The sequence below is a fragment of the Mauremys mutica genome, chromosome 13, assembly GCF_020497125.1.
Source record: "Mauremys mutica isolate MM-2020 ecotype Southern chromosome 13, ASM2049712v1, whole genome shotgun sequence".
Classification (NCBI taxonomy): domain Eukaryota; kingdom Metazoa; phylum Chordata; order Testudines; family Geoemydidae; genus Mauremys; species Mauremys mutica.
The window spans coordinates 18517021-18539315 of NC_059084.1; the positions used below are offsets into that span (position 1 = coordinate 18517021).

The 22295-nt window shown below is 45.4% G+C and overlaps 1 protein-coding gene and 1 gene segment (V, D, J or C); both read left to right on the forward strand.

Moving 5' to 3' along the window:
- The first annotated feature begins 656 nt into the window (after positions 1–656).
- Positions 657–3354, forward strand: TP53RK (TP53 regulating kinase). The gene is made up of 2 exons (XM_044984635.1): positions 657–908; positions 2728–3354. The coding sequence occupies exons 1-2, from the start codon at positions 671–673 to the stop codon at positions 3204–3206; spliced, it is 717 nt and encodes a 238-aa protein (XP_044840570.1). The 5' UTR covers positions 657–670; the 3' UTR covers positions 3207–3354.
- A 2158-nt stretch (positions 3355–5512) lies between these two features.
- LOC123347302 lies at positions 5513–19719 on the forward strand. The segment is given in 8 exon segments: positions 5513–5900; positions 10003–10344; positions 11306–11635; positions 12934–13053; positions 13922–14281; positions 14396–14704; positions 16018–16332; positions 17271–19719. Coding segments are annotated over 8 exon segments (1821 nt in total).
- Positions 19720–22295: the final 2576 nt, after the last annotated feature.

Below are 22295 nucleotides of genomic sequence, written 5' to 3' on the forward strand. Positions count from 1 at the left end.
GCACATGGTGCCTCTGTGGCCGCCCATGTGTCAGGGGCCGCAAGGACCTGGCATCTGCTTCCGGGAGCTGCACAGAACCAGGGCAAGCCCTGGGCTCCCAATGCGCCGCCGACTGGAGCCGCCAGGGCCCGTTTTGGACTGGGCGTTCCCACTGAAAACCGTACGCCTGGCAACCCTAGACCTGAGAGGGCAGGACCTGAGAGGGCAGGACCGGAGGGACCCCATAGAGGGGAGAGGGGTGGGGTGATTCATAGCAGGAGGGTGGTATGGTGGGGGTGGGGGAGTGATGGGATTGGAAAGCGCTGCCTGGAGGGACTATGGAGGGGCGGGGCGATACACGGGAAGAGCGGTATAAAGGGGCGGGGCGATACGGGGGGCGGGGCGAAGCGCTGAGCGGGACGCAGCGGCCGGTATGGGTTAGCGGGGAGCTCCGGAGGCCGGGGTAACGGGCACGAGCCGCAGGCTGGCGGAGCAGGGCGGGGTGACAGGCTCCTCCCTTTACCGCTCTCCTGGGCGGTTCGGCTATTTCCGGTAGCCGAAGCCGAGGCCTCCCGAGGGCCCCGGTAAGTCACGTGACACGAAGGGGACGGTGTCGTGCCCCTTCCCCCTCACGCGGGTTACGCCGGCCACGGAGCTGACGTACGCAGGTAGCGTAGGGGCCGCCTGTATCATGGCCGGTGGGGGAGGCGAGGCGGGAGCGTGCGCGGTGTCTCCCCCGCCGCTGCGGGGGCTGCAGCTGGTGCAGCAGGGGGCCGAGGCGCGGCTGTACCGGGGACAGTTCCTCGGCCGGGCGGCCGTGGTCAAGCTCCGCTTCCCCAAGCGCTACCGGCACCCGGCGCTGGAGGAGCGGCTGAGCCGGCGGCGGACGGCGCAGGAGGCCCGCTCCTTGCTGCGCTGCCGCCGGGCAGGTGGGGCTGAGAGATGGGGACTCTGCGGGGTGGTTCTGGGGGGGCTCAGCCTAGGGGCGGCGGGGGGCTCTCGGGGTGTGTCGGGGGGCCTTAGCTCGGGCAGAGGGGGCTCTGTGGGGGTGGGTTTGCTGGGGGGTGAGTTTATGGTGAGATGGGGGTTGCTTGTGGGGTGGGGGAGCCGAGGAAGAGATGGGGGCTCTGTGGTGTGGGGCTGAGCTGAGGGGGGGGGTAACAAGAATGAGTCTAGGGCAGGGGTTCTCAAACTGGGGGTTGGGACCCTTCAGGGCATCGCAAGGTTATTATATGGGGGGTTGTGAGCTATCAACCTCCACCCCAAATCCCGCTTTGCCTCCAGCGTTTATAATGGTGTTAAATATATTAAAAAACGATTTTAATTTATAAGGGGGGGTTGCACTCAGAGGCTTGTTATGTGGAAGGGGTCACCAGTAAAAAAGCTTGAGAGCCACTGGTCTAGGGAGAGATAGGAGCTGCTTGTATGGAAGGGTCTTGGCACTGGTTGGGTTGGGGTTTGTATTATGAATGGTGCCATTAGCACCTCTTTACACTTTTTCATAACCCCAGGTAACAGGGCTTTTAGTGAAATTGAAAGGACACAAAAACCTACACAAAAGAATTTGTTTAATATGCAGCACACAATTGTCCTAGGTGACTCGCTGCCACAGGATATTGTTTTCCTGTTGTAGGTATGTCTGTGGTCCTCATTATAGTATCTGACATTTCACAATATTAATGTACTCATGGAGTATATTGATAGTATTTAGAAAAAGGCTTGGGCTTTTCTATGTTGGGGAAGTAATGGAAATAGGTGTTCTCCAATAGGTCCCTGCATGATTATTCTGAGATCTGGTCTGCAATTAAAATGTAGAGTGACATATCTATGGGCTTGGATACACTTGCAAGTTAGAGCACATTAAAGCAGCCCCGGGCGCCCTAACTCTGGAGGTGTCCACACTGGCAAGGCACGTAGAGCATCTGGACTCTGTTCCTGGTAATCCACCTCCACAAGAAGCATAAAGCTTACTGTGCCCTAGCTGAAACGCCTGGGTGTTGCATTACAGCACCTGTGATTGGCCTCCGGAAATGTCCCATAATCCCCTGAAGTCAAGTGGCCACTCTTCTAATTGTTTTGAAATTGGCTGCAGGCATGCAGATTTCCTCTTTCAAAGCTCTGTTTCTGACAGCTGGCATGCTTATCTGCTCCGGGACAAAGCAACCATTAGTGTGGAATGCTGCTGTTGTGAGGTGGGGAGGGGAGGTCTGCTGCTATCTGAACTTAAAAGACAGCATGCTGACACTCTCTGCCCCCCAAAACACACCGTCTCTCCCCCCACATACACACAACACACTCCCCCCCATTTGAAAAGCATGTTCCAGTCACTTGCACACTGGGATAGCTACCATCATGCACTGCTCTTTGTGGCATTGCAAGAGCTGCTAATGTGGCCATGCCAGTACGCTTGCAGCTGACAGTGTAAACACACAGCAGCGTTTCCCCTGTTCCGGTCTCCGAAGGCTGGTTTTACTCCCAGTGCTCTACATCTGCAAGTGTAGCCAAGCCCTATGTTGCTCAGAAGTTGGGAAAAGTTCACAACTCTGAGCGTAGTAGCTATTCCAACCTGACCTCATGTGTAAATGTGGATAGGTTGACAGAAGAATGCTTCTGTCCCAATTCCAAGATAGTGTTGTAAACTTCTAAGAGTGCATTTGATTTATGTAATTATAAATTTTGAATATCTTAAAGCAAGCTAAAAATTCTTATAAGTTAAAGGCTAGCATTTCTTCAACTCTTTTTTAATAGGGATTTCTGCACCAGTGGTTTACTTTGTGGATTATGTCTCCAACTGTATATATCTTGAAGATATCGTAGAGTCAACTACAGTTCGGGATTATATAACTTCTATACAGCAAAGTGGAAAGGATACCAGCAACCTCTTTCTCTTAGCAGAAAAGATAGGTGAGGTTTTGGCACGAATGCATGATGAGGATCTTATCCATGGAGACCTTACAACTTCCAACATGCTTTTGCGACCCCCAGGAGAAGAGCTGGACCTGGTGCTAATAGATTTTGGACTGAGTTTTATGTCTGGTCTTCCTGAGGATAAAGGAGTTGATTTGTATGTTTTGGAGAAAGCTTTTCTGAGTACTCATCCAAACACAGACACACTGTTTGAAGCCCTGCTGAAGAAGTACTCTACTACATCTAAAAAATCAAGTCTAGTGATCAAAAAGCTGGATGAAGTACGATTAAGGGGAAGAAAGAGATCCATGGTTGGATAGAAGAAAGCAGAATTTGTGGGAGGGTAGGGGAAATGTAACTTCCTAGGATGTGCAAATGTGCTTGTTTATTGTTTGGTTTTATTTCATAATTCACCATTTTGGTAGCTTTCGTTGTCTTTCAAATGTACAATAAACCAGTTTAATCCAACATGGTGGTGATCCTTGTACAGCATCTGACAAGTGGCTCAGAGTAACGAAGTTAATGATAGGTGATGGGAGTGCAGGTGGGAAAGTAACAGCTGAGGTGGGAACAGTTGCTTTTCTTGTCTCCTAACTATCATATATCCCTTTTTAAAAAGAAAAATCCAATATTTGTAGTGTGTTTTGCTATGCAAACGTAGAGCTTGTTTTGTTAGAGCATTACAAATGTTTATTGCAGTAAATTTGGGAAAGTGTAAATTTTGGCTCTGTTTTCAAATCAACTTTGTTTTAAGCCAATCCTCTGCTGAGGATCTTTCAGTTAAACAAAAATGTTGCAACTTTCCATGCAGAGTTTCTGTAAGAAGAAGTGCTTCCACTCTGTTTAGGCCCTCTAAAATAAATCATTTTTTTTATCATCACAGTATAACAACAGCAGAATGCCATACTGGATCAGAGATGAGGTCCATCTACTCTGGTATCCTGTTTCCAACACTGGTCGATATCAGATACTTCTGAGGAAAATGTATTCCTGGGGGAATTGTGCACCAAAAAATTAAAATTCTGCATATTTTATGTGTCAAAACACAATATAATCATGCCATTTTCAATTATTTGGTTATTTATTTCAAAATGCCTGTCATCAAGTACGTCTGTAATGATACAGATGACAAAAAGGATCCCTCCTGAAGTAGGAAGTTAAAGAAACCCCTAGGAAAATCCAGTTCCTGTTTCTCTGTTATGCTTTTGTTGGGTGCCTCACTCTTGGTGTGTCACATATGCCCACATCCCCAGAGTTCAGCTGCAGGTTCTGCTCTGAGGTTTCATTACTGCATGCCAGGCAGAGACAACTCATACCTGCTGATTGTGGGGGGGGGTGGGGCACAATTTTAAGGTTTGGCTGCCCCTGGACCAGCTTGAGTCATGCTCCCTCCCCCCTCCCAGCAGGCCTCACCCCCTCCTCACTTAAGTCTCCCCTCCCTGCAGCTCCCTGCTATTGCTTCTGCCTCTTCTGGCAGCTACTGTACGGGGGGGGCTGGTGGCATCATGTGACTGAGCGGGACCAGCAAACCCAGGAACTGCAGCCTGCTCAAGCCTCCTGAGGAGCTGGGCTCTGCCGGACCTTATCACTGGGCAGCAGCTCTGCAGTGCCAATTCTGCAGGGGAGGGAATGAAATTCTGTGCAGAACATTAATTCTGAGCAAACTGTGTTGTGCAATGGTGCAGAATTCCCCCAGGAGCCAAAATAAGAATTCTGCAGTTGGCAAATGTGGGCTAATCAGCCCCCCACATCGTGATCACTCATACATCTAAGCCCTGAAGCAAGTTTGAACATTAATTGGAAGTATGTTCTTAGCATTAGCTATTATAACTCTGGATATTCTTGTCATCTGTATAAATGTCCAATTCCTTCTTGAATGTTGTTAAGTTCTGAGCCTCTGACTTTTGGTGGCAATCAGTTATATAGTCTAATTATGTATTATTTCCTTTCATCAGTTTAGAACTTGTCACCTTTGTTCCCTTGGTATGAAATAGGGAGAGCAGAAACTCCTCATCTACCATCTCTATACCATACCTTATTTTATACTTTTATTCCCTGTTGTTTATGTCCTTTCCAAAATACAGAATTTGCATCTTTTCAATCTCTCTTCCTATGAGCTTTTTCCATGGACAAGTAGTGTAGACAAACCATTCTTGTCACCCTTCTCTGAACCTCTTTTTATTTTGTAATAACCACTGCTGTAAGCTAATAACTACTGTAGTTTTATTTTTTCTGTGACATTTTTGTAACCATGTCTCATCTGCACACTTTGGGCAAGATGGGTGGTTATATTTTTTTTAATATCTCAGGGAGCCCTGAGATTGGGGGCAGAGACCCCTTGATCTCTGGCAGCCACCAGGGCTTGTGGGAGGGAGCATGGTGAGTTTCTTTGTCCTGGGGGAAGAGGACGGGTGCACAAGGGGTCCCCCCATCGCTCGGTGGTGGAAGCGGTGGAGCTCTGCTCTGGCAGCCTAGAAGCCGCTGCCATGCCGGCAAGCGGAGCAAGGCGCTACCAAGCAGCTCGGTGGCTCAGCTTTAGCGCCGCAGCCTGGGAGCGGGGAGGAGCCGAGTTCGCGGCTGCTATTCCCCTCCCCGTGCAAGCGTCCTAGCGCTTCGGGCTGCCCGTGCCCGGCGCGTATTCACTCCCTTGCCAGAGAAGTTTGCCCAGGTCAAGTGCCCGGTTTCCCCCCCGCCGTGGGAGCCGGGTTCCACCGGCCCGGGGACAATTTTACCGGGCGGCCGCCTCTGGGCCGAGCAGAGCGACTCCCTGCTCTGGCCGCCCGGTGCCCGAGGTGCAGGGAGCCTGAGCCAAGCCCCTGCCCGCCCCCGCTGTCTTAACTTTCCCGGCACGTCTGGGGGGGCGGGGCCCTTCTCGGGGCGAGGCTACTCCGGGCTGCGCTAACTTCTACAGCCGTTCAAAGGGCACCTGCTGCGGCGGCTCCTTCCCGGCGCCCTGCCCTGCCCGCGCCGGACTATGGAAGCGCTGCTCATGCTGCTGCACCTCGTGGCTGCAGGTATGGACGCTCCCCTCTTCCTCTGCCCTGCGGCTTGGGCCGTGCCTGGGGGGAGGCGGCGAGTGACACAGGAGGCTCCCTGTATTTCCAATCCATGACCGGTCGCTGCCAGCCAGACTCTGCCGCCTCTATTCGCGTTTGTGCAGGACCTTGCTCCTTGCGTGGCTCTGCTCAGCTGGGGCTATTCCCGAAGGAAGATACCGTTCAACAGCAGCAGCAAAGGTGGCCGTGTTGGGCCTTTGGGGGTTGGGTTTGTGTTCAACCTCAACTCCAACTGATTTAAAAAAAAATCCCCCCAAAGTGTCACCGCAATGAGAGGGAGGAAGGTGCCGAAGTTGGTGGTGGTCTTGTGGTTTATTTAAGTGGCAGGCTAAGTAGGCTGGGAAGCATTAGATTTTTATCAGTAAATGTCAGTTTCACGGTACACACAGGAACTGGCAAAACATTTCCATCAGTAACCATCCAAAGTTACAACTGGGCAAAGTAAGAAAAATGCTGCCCGATAACTTCTGAAGAGTCTAAATCCAGTGATTTAGACTTTGAATTCGACTTGTTACAAATGGGCTAGAGAACAGGTTGGATTGGTTGATTTGAGGGCATTTACTTTGGACGTTTTGACGTGTGCTATTGACAGTTTGTGTCAGGGTATAAAGCTTTAACTGATTGAATTTCAATGCCTATTGTCATTCAATAATTGTTTGACCCCCATATATTCCCACAACTGTAAAAATTTAAATAGATAAAAATCTTTAAAAATTCTTTAAAATAAAACTGGTGTGCGTGTGTGTGTAAACCAGGGGTAGGTAACCTATGGCATGGTTGCCGAAGGCAGCACGCAAGCTGATTTTCAGTGGCACTCAAACTGCCTGGGTCCTGGCCATCGGTCTGGGAGGCTCTGCATTTTAATTTAATTTTAAATGAAGCATCTTAAACATTTGAAAAACCTTATTTACTTTACATACAACAATAGTTTGTTTATATATTATAGACTTATAGAAAGAGACCTTCTAAAAATGTTAAAATGTATTACTGGCACGTTAAACTTGAAATCAGATTGAATAAATGAAGACTTGGCACACCAATTTCTGTCAAGCCTAACTCAGAGTTTCTGGTAACTGCACGTGTATTCCCCCTCCATGGTTCCTCTAGGACACCCACTTAAAGGTTTCTGGTTCCCAGCTATCACCTCTCTTGAGCAGAGACCTGCATCTCTCTCTCCCTCCTCACGGGATTTTAAGGCTGCACAGCTCCTTGGATTACACTGTGATATCCTCAGCAAGCCAGACTGCCTAAACAGGCAAACATCTGCACCTTGCTTTTTCCCTGAAGGCTATAGCCCATGTATTGCCCACAGTTATAGGTTACCACATAGCTCCTTTTAAGCAAGTACATTTATTCTTAAGGTAAAAACAGGACAGAGAAAACTATAAAAGAATCTACACGCATGCTAGAACGATTACCACAGGTCACTCCCAACACCAACCTAGCACACTGGTAGCTTTCAGTCTTTTAAAACCCACCACTGGATTTTCCCTGTGGTTGAAAGTTCATATCCATCTTAGCTCCAGAACCAGAACAAAGGCTGGGCAGAGCATTAGTTTCTTTCTACATCTTAAGCCTTTGATCTTCTACAATGGGTAATCAACAAAGACCCTCTCCTCTGGACGTAGCTTCAAAAGGCTGGGTGTTTGCATAACCAGAGTTGGATAACGTGCGTTAACTGCACCCTAGGTATCCCCAGGAACTGCAGTTAATGCTTATTGTCCCAAAAGTGCATACTTGTCTGGCATTTTCAATAGAGTCTTTTGAACTCCCCATTCCTACATTGGTCATATCTTGCCCCTAGAGAGATTACATGAACTTAATACAATAAGGTCTTTCAGGGATATTGTGACATTGCCATATCTATCACACATGGTGCTATATGCTAGATAAACTTATGCCAGACAAATAATAGGTCCCTCCTCAAAAGAGTTTACATTCCAGAGATACGAGTGGCTATGTTGCAACACAATACAGAGCAAACAGAGAATATCAGGGTAACTAATATTTGGAATGCTTCACAGAACAGGGCTAGAAAAGTAGTAGTATTTTACACTAATTGTTTGGAATGTGTAACAACTTGCATCTAAAATGAAGGCAAATTTGGCCCAAAGTGTCTTCAGCTTCCAAGTTTGAGGGTTTCAGTTTTAAGGGCCAAATTCTGCTCTTGGATGCACCTACAGGGCTCCTGTTAATTTCACTGGAGATTCCCGTTTTCAAGTGCATCGAGAGCAGAATGTGGCCCGAAGAGCTGTGTTGTAACAATAAATAAAATAAATAAGAATTCAAAGGAGATAACATGAAAACTATTCTGAACATTTGCCATTTGGGGGAGTTGAAGGGTGTATGTGGAGAAAAGGAAACATTATGTCCATTAAGAACTGTCCAGATTCCACAACTGCAGTCCAAGTGGAAAATATCATCTCCTGACTTGTTCAGTAATAAATAAGGCTAGTTTTATTAAAAGTATGTTTGACTACAGTGGCGTAGTTACAAAAAAAAGAAGTCTGATTAATTTCTGAAATCTCTGATACCAAAGAGTGCAGTTGGCTCCCTAACATGGCTAGGTTTATTTCAGACGGGAATCTGGAACGAACACGTGGAACAATTTCTATAGCAGACCTTTTACAAATTGGAAAGAGATGTTCCACAGACAGAAATGTATGACAATGACTTAGAAAAGCAAACGGTACTGTCAGCTTGAAATCTAGTCAATTAAAAAAAAATGAATGAAAAGTTGTTTCAGGTCTTATCTTGATCTCTTGAGTCTTAATTGTGGTTTTTACGATTACATTTTCTGAACTCACACAATCCAAAGAGGAAACTGACTAAGATCACGATCCACCATTTGTTCCAGTTGATGTGAATCCTACACCTATGCAATACCCCATTGACTTCAGTGGGGCTGCACATGGGTGCAGACATCCTTGCTAGCAGATCTAATTGCAGGTTTGTGACCTGTGCTTCGCACAATGTGCTATCAAAGGCATGGAATAAACAAAAAATGAACCCAACTCCCCTCTCTAATCCTTTTCACGTGTTACTTGTAACAAGGGTAAGGAAATACATTTGAGACCGATGTGTAATTTTTATGTTGACAGTGTCCCGTTGAGTAAACAATGACATGTTTGGTGCTCCAGAGCATCAATATATTGGCCACCCCATCTCAAAAAAAGAGATATTAGAATTGGAAAAGGTACAGAGAAGGGCAACAATACAACAAGAATGAATAGAGGTATGGAGCAGCTTCCATACTGGAAGAGATTAAAAAGACTGGGACAGTTCGGGTGGGGGTGGGGGTGGGGGTGAGGATGGGGGTGGGGGGGAGATAATAGCAGTCTGTAAAATCATGAATGGTGCAGAGAAAGTGAACAGGGAAGTGTTATTTACCCCTTCACATAACACAAGAACTGGGGGTCACCCAATAAAATTAATAGGCAGCAGGTTTAAAACAAAAAAAGGAAGTATTTCTTCACACAATGCACAGAAAACTTATGGAACTCGTTGCAGGGGATGTTGTGAAGGCCAAAATAATAACTGAAAGAAGAATTAGATAAATTCATGTTTATGAACTATGGTGATTAGCCAAGATGCTCTGGGATGCAACCCCATGCTCCGGGTGTACCTAAACCTCCAACTGCCAGATGCAGGAACTGGATGACAAGGGAGGGATCACTTGAAATTGCCCTGTTCTGTTCATTCCCTCTGAAGCATTTGGCTCTGGCCTCTGTCAAAAAAGAGTCTACTGGGCTAGATGAACCTTTGGTCTGACTCAGTCTGGCTGATCTTATGTTCTATGTTCTTACAGGGCTCAGTTCCTAAAAATATTAATCCCCTCGGATATGTGTCTGATGGCTTTGATTTATCCACAGGACAGGTACAACCATAGAGGCACAAATGTCCCCACCCCAGCACAGTGATGCGATTCCATCCTGATCCTGGGCAGGCCCCTAATTAGGGCTGAGAGGGAGAATTCAGTCTCTATAACCCTTTCGCTCCTTTTCCTGATGCTGAGACTGATAGTGAGTGCCAATTGCATGTTCATTTGTTTTATTTTTAGCTACATTGGAAATCAAGACCAGCCCTTCCCCGGTATTCTGTCTGGTGGACAAACGTATTGAGTTGCCTTGTAATTTTACAATCTGGAAGAGTGTTAAATTGGAGGATGTGGCAGTGAAATGGACCATAAACAATGAATTTGGAGAGAGGACAGTATACCAGTTTGATGGCAAGCATACATTATACCACCGGAATGGGGCCTTGGTGAATCCTGAATTACTAACCCAGGGCAGCGCATCACTGAACCTGCATAATGTGACATTAGATGACGAAGGGATCTACACATGCACTGTTTTAATAACCCCGCAATATGGAAGTGGGACAATCCAGCTCCAAGTCAGAGGTACTCAGTACTATTAGCTATAAAACAGAAACAACCAACCAGTGTGTAACTTTGAGGCCAGTCAAAGGGTGGAGTTAAGACAGGATGCTGTGATGTAATGAAACAGTAGCCTTATTTTAGCCTTGGAGATTTTCATCTTCACGAATTCCTAATTGCTTCATAAACTACCGAATTGGGGAATTGGGACAATAGGGTGCCAGATAAATGGGAGTATCCTGTATTAATAAACTCATTTTACAGATGGGGGAAATTGAGGTATAGAGAATAATTGACCTGACCAGAGTCACACAGTGAATTCATGATAGAACTGGGTCTAGAGCCAAGAGGCCTGATTCCCTATCCCCGGCCTGCAGTAAACACTAAACCGGATATGGGATAGGAAGTGACTTTTTTGGAACAGGAGCACTGAATATTAAGCAAACCCCTATAATTTCTCTTGCCACTGCCTACAGCCAGCTGTTCATTCTCCAGTGACTGTTCTGAATTATTTTTGGCACTTGTTTGAGGATAACTGCAGCAGATGTTTCTTAGGGGATCATCAGGTGCTTGCCAGGTCCTTGTGGTCAGTTTAAAGTTAGCTTCAGCCTCCTTTACTGTCTCTTTGATGCAATGATTTAGCCACGGTCTGGCTTGTTTACATGTTAACGTTATAAGAGTAAAACTTTTGTAGAAAAGAAACTTCAGAGGAATTCTTACTGTGCTTCACTGGTGTGTATCTATCACTCCTTTGTGCATTTACATTCTCCTTTTTATTTTGAACTAAAGTTTTGCTAGTGTCCATTAGCACTCAGTCAGTATTTTGGATCTAGTCCTATTCACTTAATGCCATGTAACTCTGTAGTCCCAATTTTAACTATCTACCCAGAAGCAAAATTAGTGTCTGGTGCTAATTAGGAATCTGTTATGGGGAATCATGAGCAACAGGATCTTGTTTGTGCATGACTGTGATCTGTCTTCCCAGCTCAGCCTACAGTGTTGCTGTCACCCCAAAACCCTGAAATTACAGCAGGGGGAGAGAAAACCTTTTCCTGTGATGTTCATCAATTTTACCCTCAAGAGATTGACATCTCCTGGCTGGTTAGGAAGTATGGCAGTAAACACGAGAGGCCTTTAACGCAGGACATCTGCACGGGAGTCCCATTGGCTCATGATAAAAAGGGCACGTTCACCATGTTGAGCCGGGTGACCCGAGAGGTGTCTGAAGAGGATGATGGATCCTTGTACATCTGTGAAGTCCGACATGAATCCCTGGAAAAGCCGCTGAGAGGAAATACAACCATATTTGTCACGAGTAAGTGGCCCAAGAACAGACTCTGAATAGATCTGGTTGAAAATTTTTTAATGGCACAATTTTCTGTCAGAAAATGTAATTTTGCTGAAATCAAACTGTTTCATGGAAACGTGTTGGTTTGATGACATTTTCAACAGGAAAAAGTTTAAATGAATCATTTTTTACTTTCTTTTTAATTTTGATAAGGTAAAAATGATTAATTTTGACTATATCATTTTGATTAATTTTTGTTTAAACTTTTATATTATACTAAAATATTAGTTTTAATATATTGTATGTAGAGATTTAACATGATAGAATATATGCTGTAGTTAATATTTTATATAACAATGTTTTGATGTTACTGAAATTAAATGTTTCAATTGTTCCACATCAAACTTTTTCCGAATTTTCATTTTGTAGAAAATTTCAAACTTTCAGCTTTTCAGTTTGATTTGGAACAAAAACAAATTAAAAAATGTTGGGATTTCCCAGCAAATGGAAATTCTACTCTCTAGGCATTGGGGAAATCCTAAGAAATGATTGATGGGAGAAATAATTTTAATAGGGGCAAAATCCTTCCTTAACTCCAGAAAGTCCTGAGTGCAGTAAAACCAGTGCCCAGGGGCTCAGGACTCTAGGCACCTGCACAGGGGTTCTGCACTCTCTTCAGGCTGTGCTCTGTGTTGGCTCAGTGCAACAGCACGCAGAAGAGATTGAGAGTAGGGCGGGGCTGTTGCAGATCCACCATCCACAGAAAAGGAATGCAGCATTCCCAGGGACTTTTGCAGCCTTGAGGCTTCAATAGCTGCTCCTGAGCACTGCAGCCTGTATGGGAGATCTCTTTCTTCACCCTTGCAGTTCCCACAAATCTCTCCAGCTCACAGCCCCAGTTACTCAGGCTGTAGTTGAGGGCAGGAAAGCAAAAAAAAACACTCAAATATCCTGTATATCAGCCTTCTCTAGCAAACTCATATTACCCCTATCCCTGCTTCATACCTTCATAGACATAGTCCTGTACCCAAAATAGCAAAGTTACTCCATGGCTCAGTCCGCTCCTGTTTCAAGTGTGTTCTTCATGCACATGCCATCCAAAAGGCCTATAATCCCTTGTCTTGCCTACAGAGAACTGATTATAGCTTGACCTCTTTCTGACTCAGTTTACCATCATGTAAAAGAGGGATAATAACAATAATACAGAAGTGCTGCACTTTCCAGGGCTGATGGGAAGCTTCATTAATTGTTTGTAAAATGCTTTGAGATCCTTGGGTGGAATCTGATTATTTTAAATAGTTTCTAATGAATACATTTGTTTTCAGCCCCAAAGCAGTATCATCGGGATATTGGGTTCATTGTTGGAGTGGCTGCTGCTTGTATTGTGATAACTGGAGCGTGTAGTATATTTTTGACCATATTCTATCGGGAACAACTTATGAAAGGTAATTTTTTTTTTTTTAAAACATTCCTACCCTTCAGCATCCTTCTAGCTATGGTAGGCCTCCCATTTACGTACTAATGATAATAATAATTAATAACTAATTATAACTTAGCTAAGGGTACGCTCTGCAAACAGTGTGCTTCTTAGCTCATGTTAAAGGAAAGTTGGCCAAAAAATCAGAGCTACAGCTTTCTCTAACAAATATCCTATTTGATTCTGAGCCCCAAAGAAGGGAGTTGCTAGCTTCTGTACTTCTATCTGATTTCCTTATGGATATTTTGTATGTTAGGACAGCTCAATCACTTGTATGACCCATGCACAGACTCCTTGGGAGGCACCAATAGTAGGTAATCTAGTTTATTTACCTGCATCATGGCAGGATTGATTTCATTTCCCTAAACCATCTGTCATGGACTAATTTAGTCTCATCTAATCCAGTCATTAGAGGGATGCAAGAGGGTATTAGCAACTATGGGAGACCAACGGTAGAGATAGGGGCATTAGATTTTAGCAGTCATAGCACTTGTCAGTACTGGAGGGATCACAAGGGTTTAATCAGATAGAAAGGGTGGGTTTCAGCAACTGAAAGAGGAGTGGGCCCCCTCAACTCATCTTATTGCAAAGGGCCATTGAGTGGAGGAGGTCCTGGTTGTGTCTGAGCAAGAGTGATGACAAAGCAGAGCTCCCATACAAGGTCCGGGGCTCGCTGCAGCTACACTTTGGGTACAAGACCCAGTGTGTTGATTTCACTGGGGCCAGTATTTCACTCTTACTGTGAATATCACTACTTTATATATCCAGGAACCCCCAGTTCTGCTATGCCAGCATCTCACAGAGACTTCTACCTCCTAAATTTATCTTCTTTTCAGTGCCGCCTCAGGTTTCCTTGATTAACAAACCAGATGTGATCCCGATTAATGAGAAGCTGAAGCTGATGTGCAACATAAGTGGGTTTAGACCAAAAGCGATTAGTGTGACATGGTACCGGAGAACCCCCCAAATGGCATCAAGTGAAGCTCCTGGAGAAGCCTCTTTTCTTCTGGGTCCGAGAGACGATATTACAGACAAGGCCAGGCAGCCTTTGGAAACCAATGGCAAGTTCTTCAGTGTTCCATCCTGTCTGACCTACACACCCACCATCCGGGATGATGGGGCAGTGTTTGAATGCAGCGTTGAGCACAGTGCACTGAAAAGTGCCATATGGATGAGCACCACACTGAGTGTCACCGGTAAGAGCTTCCCCCCACACTCCAGCAGATCTTCTTTTCTTACTGACTCGTTGCCAAAATCTGAACAGTAACTTTTTACAAGATTTCCCTAAACACTCTCTCTCCCCCTTTCAGCTCGGCCGACAAGTCTCTACATCACTAGCTGGCCTCAGGCTCCCACGGTAGGAGAGAAGCTCATTCTGAGCTGCGTAGTAGAGAAGTTTTACCCGAAGGATATCACTTTGACTTGGTTTCGAAATGGACAACTGGTTAGCGATGTGACACAGTTTGGACCTTTCCCTTGTGAAATAGACTATTTCAGTGTCTGGAGCCAGACTGAGTTTATACTGACCAGTGAGGAGGAAGGGGCAGTTTATATCTGTCAGATAAAACACAGCAGCTTTGGAAATATAGAAGAACTCTTCTATGAAGTTAACTTGCAAGGTAAGCTGCATGCTGAGTGAGTCAACTGCTGCAAATGATGCTAGTAGTGGAGCTGCCTTTGAGAGGTTCAGCAGAGTTACACCATGAGGTGCAAAAGATTTGGAGGGTTGAGTTTCAGAGCTTGAGAGGCAGGGTGGTCTATTGGCCCGTGCACAGGGCATAACGCTAGGAAGTCCTGAGAGCTAATCCTGGCTCTGCCACTGACTTGGAATGTGGCTTGGGGCAAGTCATCCCCTGTTTTTCTTCTATAAAACGTAGAGGATAGGGGTATTGTGAGCATCAGCTAGCTAATATAAAGTGCTATGGAAGTATTCAATATTTCTAGGTGAGACTGGTTTGATCACCTGGAATCTGAATGGGGCCTTTGGGTTAAAGACTGTGGAGGAAGCTAAGGAGCAGCTGAGTTCCTCCTAACCCAGCCTATTAGAGTGATTGCTGAATGGGCCTTCTGTTTTCTTGTCATAGCCCCATTTCACACACTGATCTTCAGCAGTGGCGCAAAGGGGAACCGGCTCAGGTAATGCCCAAAGTCTGGGATGCGGACAGGGCCGGCTCTACTGTTTCTGCCGCCCCAAGCAGCGTGCCGAATTGCCGCTGCAGAAGGCGGGGGAAGTCCCTGTGCCATTCGGGTGGCACCCACATTTCCGTGGCAGCGGAAGATGGAAGCTGCACCACCGCGGACAGCTGAACATAGACGCTACCTCGGAATCGCCGCCGCTGCAGAAATGCGCGTGCCCCCCAACGGCACATAGACTGCTCCCATTGTCCGCGGCGGCAATTCGGCGCGCTGCTTGGGGGCAAAAACACAGGGACTGCCGCCCCTTGCAGATTGCCGCCCCAAGCACCTGCTTGGGATGCTGGCGCCTGGAGCCGGCCCTGGATGCGGAAGAAGAGGTGTGGTGCCTGTGGCTGAGTAGAGAGAGACCTTATTCAGCACAGTGCACTGTGTGTCTGTATGGGAGAGCCTGGGGATGTGATGGGGGGCCTGGAGTACTGAGAGAGCCCCATGAGCTATAGATACAGGGGAAAGCGTGACATACACAATGTTGGGCCAAGGTCAAAGCTACAGTCACACCCAAAAATTTCCATTGCCAGACCCACAACATGCCATAAACAATCAAGCCAGGCACAATCTACAGCAGCTCTCTCACTGTGTGAGCTGTAGGCTCCCACGTTCTCATTATGACTGTCACGAATAATTTTCACCACTCCCATTGGTACAGTTATGCATCTTGGCCATTTGCCCTCTTCTTGACATTGGGGGTGACTCCTCTAACCATCTGTCCTGCTGTGTGTTCTTTCCATTTGAACAGGGACCCCCCCTGAAGTTCTCTGGATCACCACAGACCCCTCCGTTCCTGTGGTGGGAGAGGAGCTGAGGCTGAACTGCAGGATCAATAACTTCTCCCCTAACGTGATCACTGTGAACTGGTTCCGAGATGGGCAGCTCCTGCAAGCGGGAGTCTGCCATTCCGTCTCCATAATGGGAGCCAATGGTTTGCACTCCATCTGGAGCGTTTTGAGAGTCACGCCTGGAAGGGAAGAGGAAGGAGCAGTGTTTACGTGTCGGGTGACACATGCTGCTCTAAGGGACTCTGTAGAAAGATCATACACTCTGCAGCTGCCTGGTATGTCCTGTACAGTGTGTTTGATTGGATAGTTCAGACAGTGCCTGAAGAACGGAGATTAGCTTAAAGCAAAGTGTGGTCAAGGGGCCAGATGAGGCCTGTAGCGTGCCAGAGGGAGGCCTAAAGTACTGGTGTGAGCCGATGGCTGTGAGCTAGGAGCTTAATGAGACCTGATCTCAGCTCTTACACAGACTCCCAGCATGCTTCATCTCTCTGCCTAAGAGCCCCCATCTGTACAAACACTCACTTACGTAAGGGTGGAGCGAGGAGTGCTGTGTTTGCAAAGCGCCTCGTTTCTAATTCTTGTTATGTTGTTAGAATGCAGCCTGTGGCTGCTCTCTGCATGTAATCTTAGGACAGGAACAAAGCTGATCAACTGCAGGTTTTTAGGGCTGGTGAAATGTTATGAAACACAGGCTCGCCTCTAAGGTCATCCTAGGCCCTCCTGCATCCCACAGCTAGAGGTGAGCACTGCACCAGGGGATGCTTGGACTTTGCTGGTGCGTTCCCCTCCCCCACCCCTCCTCCTCTTTTGTATTGGTCTCTGGCTACCAGATTTAGTCCTTTGGCTAGTTGGTGTCTGTTACATTTTCCAAGCCTTGCCCAAAGTACTGTACTCCTATATGGGATCCTCACTGTGGTCAGCAAATGCAACTTCCTGCATCACAAATGGCAACGTATCACCCAGGACAAATAAGGCAAATTTTTGTTTATGAATTTGCCCCATATGGAAATGTAATTTTTATGGAGACATTTAAAAAAAAAAAAAGCTCTGCAGACTATTGGTAGTGAGAACCCAAAATGTTTTACTCCATTGCAAACTGATTAACTTCCCCCCATCATTTGGCATGTGATTTTTTTTTTTCATATCGGTGTAACAAAGCACACATCAGCAGTTACTGCCGGACAAGCTGACAATTCTGACTTTTTCTTTATAGATTGACGTGGTGAAGGCTCAGCAGACTGTCCAGGGTGGGAAAGAAAGCAGAAGGTACAGTTCCAGCACAGGGAAAGTTCTCTGGAAATGAAACTTACTGAAAAGTTGATTCTACATCCCTCCCACTTCATCTCCTGGCTTTCACGTTCTCCTTGTAAAGGGATTCCCATCCTCCAATGTAAGGACTGTGTCTGGTTATATGTCACACTCGTGGCAGCTGCTCGCTGCCTTTCTGGATGAGAAGCACCAGTTCATCAGCTGGCTTGTAGAGCAGAGAGAATTTTTTATTCTTTAGCTTCACTTTTGGTGAAAGGGTGGCTTAGCTTCCTGCATTTGGTGGGTTGTACAGAATTGCTAAATGTGCATGTGAGCAGCACTATAGAGTCAGTATTATTAACATAAAACTTTTTCTTAGTATTATTAACACCTAGGATTAATCTCCAAAGGGCATTAATTAAGTACTAGGGCTAGGGTAGCTAGGGCATAGTTATTAACCTGTTTAACAGAAGGAGAAACGGAGACACAAAGTAGTGAAAATGATTTACCCAAGGTTACGTGGACAGCTGTGGAATTATTTTCACAGATACTAAGGGGTTCGTTGGCTTTCATGTACATTGAAATGATCCTACCTGACTCCTAGACAGAAATGGGGAAGGCCGCGAAGAAGACAAGAGAAGACCTATCATATATTTTACCACTGGGTGTCTCTCTTTACCTCATCACTGGAGATAGAACTGAAAAATGTAAAGACGGCTCTGCAGTCTGGCCTGTGGTGACCAGAGTGCGTTACCTAGCCCAGTGTGAATGGAGAAAGAGCTTTGCCTTTTGTTTTCTTGATTCTTTTCACAATCAAGTATTTGCAAAATCATTTATTGAACAGAAAATTGACACTCCTCCTATACTTCTTACACAGTGGATTGTCTCCAGCTGCTTTGAGGAATGAATTCCCTTTCTCAGTGGGCCAGCTCTAGGTCTGCTGTAAATGGTCGCCATTCCAATGATTTCAGTGGAGATGCACCTTCTTACACCAGGTCTGAATTAAGTTCAGTGTGCAACGACATCAAACCATGGGAAGGGGGGATATAAGGAAGCGGGGAACGATAAAACAAGGGCAGAGGGAGAGGTTCTTTTGGGATAGCTTGCGGGGTTTTTTTGGAGAGGGATGTTGGTTATCAACTGAATTGTCTTAATTTGTTGCATTCTTTTTTTATTGTTGTAAGTCAGTGGCTCTCAAGCTTTCCAGACTTCCCTTTCAGGAGTCTTATTTGTCTTGCATACCCCCAAGTTTCACCTCGCTTAAAAACTACTTGCTTACAAATAAGACATAAAAATACAAAAGGGTCACAGCACACGATTGCTGAAAAATTGCTGACTTCCTCCTTTTTACCATATCATTATAAAATAAATCAATTGGAATATTGATATTGTACTTACATTTCAGTATATAGAGCATAAGTCATTGTCTGTACGAAATTTTAATTTGCACTGACTTTGCTAGTGGTTTTTATGTAGCCTGTTATAAAACTAGGTAAGTATCTAGATGAGTTGATGTAACTCCTGGAAGATCTCTGCGTACCCCCATGAACCACTGTGGTAAGTGACTTCTATCATAAGCAGGGGGCAAAGAGCAGCAAGTGCCTAGGCGTAGATTATTAGAAGTAATAATGTTAAGGACCACTTTGGCCACTGAGTTCATTGGGAGTAGAATCCAGAACTCTATAAGGGGAAATGAAGGAGGAAAGTGTGGTTGCTTGGCCAACAGGAACGCAAAGATAAAAATAAATGTGAAATATAATATATATGTGTAAAACCAATAAGCATGGCTGCTGGTACAAGTGTGTGAGCAAGAATACACATGTATAATCTGTGTGTGTTCAGTTACCATGACTACATGGGAAAAGGATCAGTGTCTCACTGTCCCTTTGCATGTTCAGTTACTGTGATTCTGCATGAAAACTGAATGTACAAATTATGCACATACATTGTGGAATGTGAATTTTTAAAACTCTAGGCCTGCAGGAATTTGGAATCCGCCTGCTTTGCAAAATGCAGAGCACTACCAACCTCTTGCAAACGCTGTATGGGTGCTGATAGGAAAATAAGTCAAACAGTACAATAAAAGCTCATTGGTAAAACAAAGGTCAGTATGTGAGGGTCACTAATGATAAATACAGCCTCTCCCCAGTCAGAACACAAGCCCAGAGTCTCAGGCAGTCCCTTAGTGCCATACCTACCAGCTCTCTCGTTTGCATGAACAGTGAGTGGACTTAAATGTAGTGGAATTAGTGATTACAGCAAGTGTTGGGTTGGCATCAACCATCCTTCCTTCCATGCCCATTAACAGAGAGATACAAATCTAGTTACAGCAGGAAATAATTACCGTATATACTCGTTCATTAGCCCATTTGTTTATAAGCCAACCCCCCAAAATGGATAGGTAAAAATAGCAAAAACTGTATGACCCTTTCATAAGCCAACCCTATATTTCTGGGGTTGGAAAACTTTGGCTCCCGACCCGTTAAGCTGCTGGCAGGTTGGGATGTTGTTTACCTGGAGCATCTGCAGGCATGGAGCCCCTCAGCTCCCTGAGTCCGCAGTTTGCCTTTCCCAGCCAATGGGAGCTGCGGGAAGTGGCGCTCCACTTCTCACAGCTCCCATTGGCTGGGAATGGCGAACTGCAGCCACAGGGAGCTGAGGGGCTCCATGCCTGCAGACGCTCCAGGTAAACAAAACGACAATGTATTAGATATTCAATGATTCCATAGAGTTTTAAAATCATCAAATGTTGGTGTAGACCCATTTATAAGCTGACCCCTGCTCTTTGATGAGTCACTTTTTTACCAAAAATATTCGGCTTATGAACAAGTATATATGGTAATATGGGAAAAAATGAAGGAAAGAAGGATCTGGCCCTTGGCTAATGCTGGCACAAAGTGTTGATTATAGGTGTTTATGGGGGTGCTGGAACAATTTGTATAGTGGGGGTGCTGAGAGCCACTGAACCAAACTATAAACCCTGTATATGATGGAAACGACTTCAAGCCAGCACCCCGAGCACCTCTAGTTCCAGCGCCTGTGGGTATTTACATAATGAAGAAGATGCAAAGAGGTTGGGGTTTAAATCGTAATCACATTCAAAATTCTGGAACTCTAAGCAAATCAGTATGTCACCACTAGCACCGTAAACCTCAGTAAGAGACAGGTTCCTGTCCTATGAATACTGAGCGGCATGTTTATGATATTGAGCTGATAGGAGCTGCATTAAGGGAGTTGAATAGAATTAAACAGGCACAAATATGAATCAAGTAAGGAAATGCCTTCCCTTTGTTTCTCACTGTTAGAAACCTTTATCACTATAAGAGAAATGGCAGATTTCTGCACCAGCCACCAAATAAACTCTCTTTCTTTTCTAAGATCTCACGGTGTTCTTGTATTTGACACAGTTGATTTTTGAGAGAGGGGTTTGTGGGGCTCCTGTGGCTACAGCACAGAGGCAGAGTATATTATTTGGTGACTTGGTCTCCTTTTAAGTTGTAGTGGTTTATGATTTGAGAATTTTACCGTTGGGTCTTCAGCTTCTTTATCCGCTCATCCTTTGTCGCCACGCATGGAATGTTACCTTAGTGATTGGGTTGTGTGTGTTTAAAAACCTCCATCATTAGAGTCATGTTCACAGCTGATGAGCAGGCTCCCTTTTCGTTCTCTTTCCTTCTTGTTGTTAATTATGGGCCTGATACTGCAGTCCTTACCCTCTTGGCTAACTCACATAGGTGTGTAGCCGTTGACTTCAATGGGAGCCGGAGCAGACCCATGACAGTTATGCTGGGACTAGTCACAGGAGTAAGGGCAGCAGATTCGGGTCTTGTGTTCGTGGTCTGAAAATGTGAAATCTACCCCATTGGCTCCTGATTTCTACCTTTGTCAAAATGATCCCTGATAACCCTGGAGCCTAGATAGAAAATCAGTTCAAATCAAGGCTACCCTATCAAAGGATGGGAAATTGAAACAGCATCAGGCTAACAAAAGCAGCCCAACTAAAATGCAACCTGCTTTAGCCATGTGCATCTCTGCTGCTGTAGAGAACTCTGGTATTGGGAAATCATTGCCCAATGAACGGCACTGGGTTTGGTGAGGCTCACCCAACTATATTATGGTCTTGGTTGTGTTTCAGTTCTTTGCTTCCAGGATGTTTCATCTTTTCACTGGGGTTTGTTTTTGTTTTGTCTAGAGCTGCATTCCCGAATTCCCACAGATCATTTGTTTTTTGTTTTATTTGGTCATTTTTGGTGTGGGCATGAAGAGCTCATTTTCCTTTAGTGCTGCAGTTGCTCTGTAATTAACATCTTTGAGGCTGTTTACTCTCTTTGAAAACAGATTCTTTTCAGCGAATCAGGCTGGCATAAGAAGGCTTTGGAGGGCTGTACTGTTGCCTGTGGTTGGTTTTGAAGTTTGACTTTGGCCTTCTGGGTTTGGATCTGCAGGTTGTGTGTGGAGAGAGAAATGCAATTAGTCTGATTGAATAAGGTCTCATCAGCTGCTTTGTTTGTAAAGGATTAAAGCTTATGCAATGCTGGAGAGTTATTCTGCATCTTTGTTCATGCGGTAACTTTTTATTCATGTCTCTCAATGGCAAAATATGAAACTTGCAGAAAGGGCTGAAACATACACATACCTTTCTCTCTTCCAACCAGTTATTTAATTTAAATGGAGAACCACACAGTATCATTAAGAAAATAAGCAGGAAAGGAGGTATGTATGCCAGCATGGACTGAGCAGGGGGCTGGGAGCTAGGAACATCCTGAATTCTAGCTCTGCCACTGGCTCTCTGGGTGGCCTTGAGCAAGTCATTTAACTTCTTGTGTCAGTTTCCCCATTTGAAAAGTTGGCATGATAATAATAATATCCACTCACCCACCCCAAAGGGCTGATAGGGGTATTAATTGATTTGTTATTATTTGCATAGTATTCTGAAGCTATAAAGTGCTATTGGAGAGGAGGGAGAAACTATCTCACATGGACCAGGATC

What these genes read in the sequence shown, in the direction of transcription:
- TP53RK (XM_044984635.1), top strand. Translation starts at nt 671, where the DNA reads ATGGCCGGTGGGGGAGGCGAGGCGGGAGCGTGCGCGGTGTCTCCCCCG. An exon ending in GCTGCGCTGCCGCCGGGCAG is followed by an intron (nt 909 to 2,727) that starts GTGGGGCTGAGA and finishes CTTTTTTAATAG; the next exon opens with GGATTTCTGCACCAGTGGTT.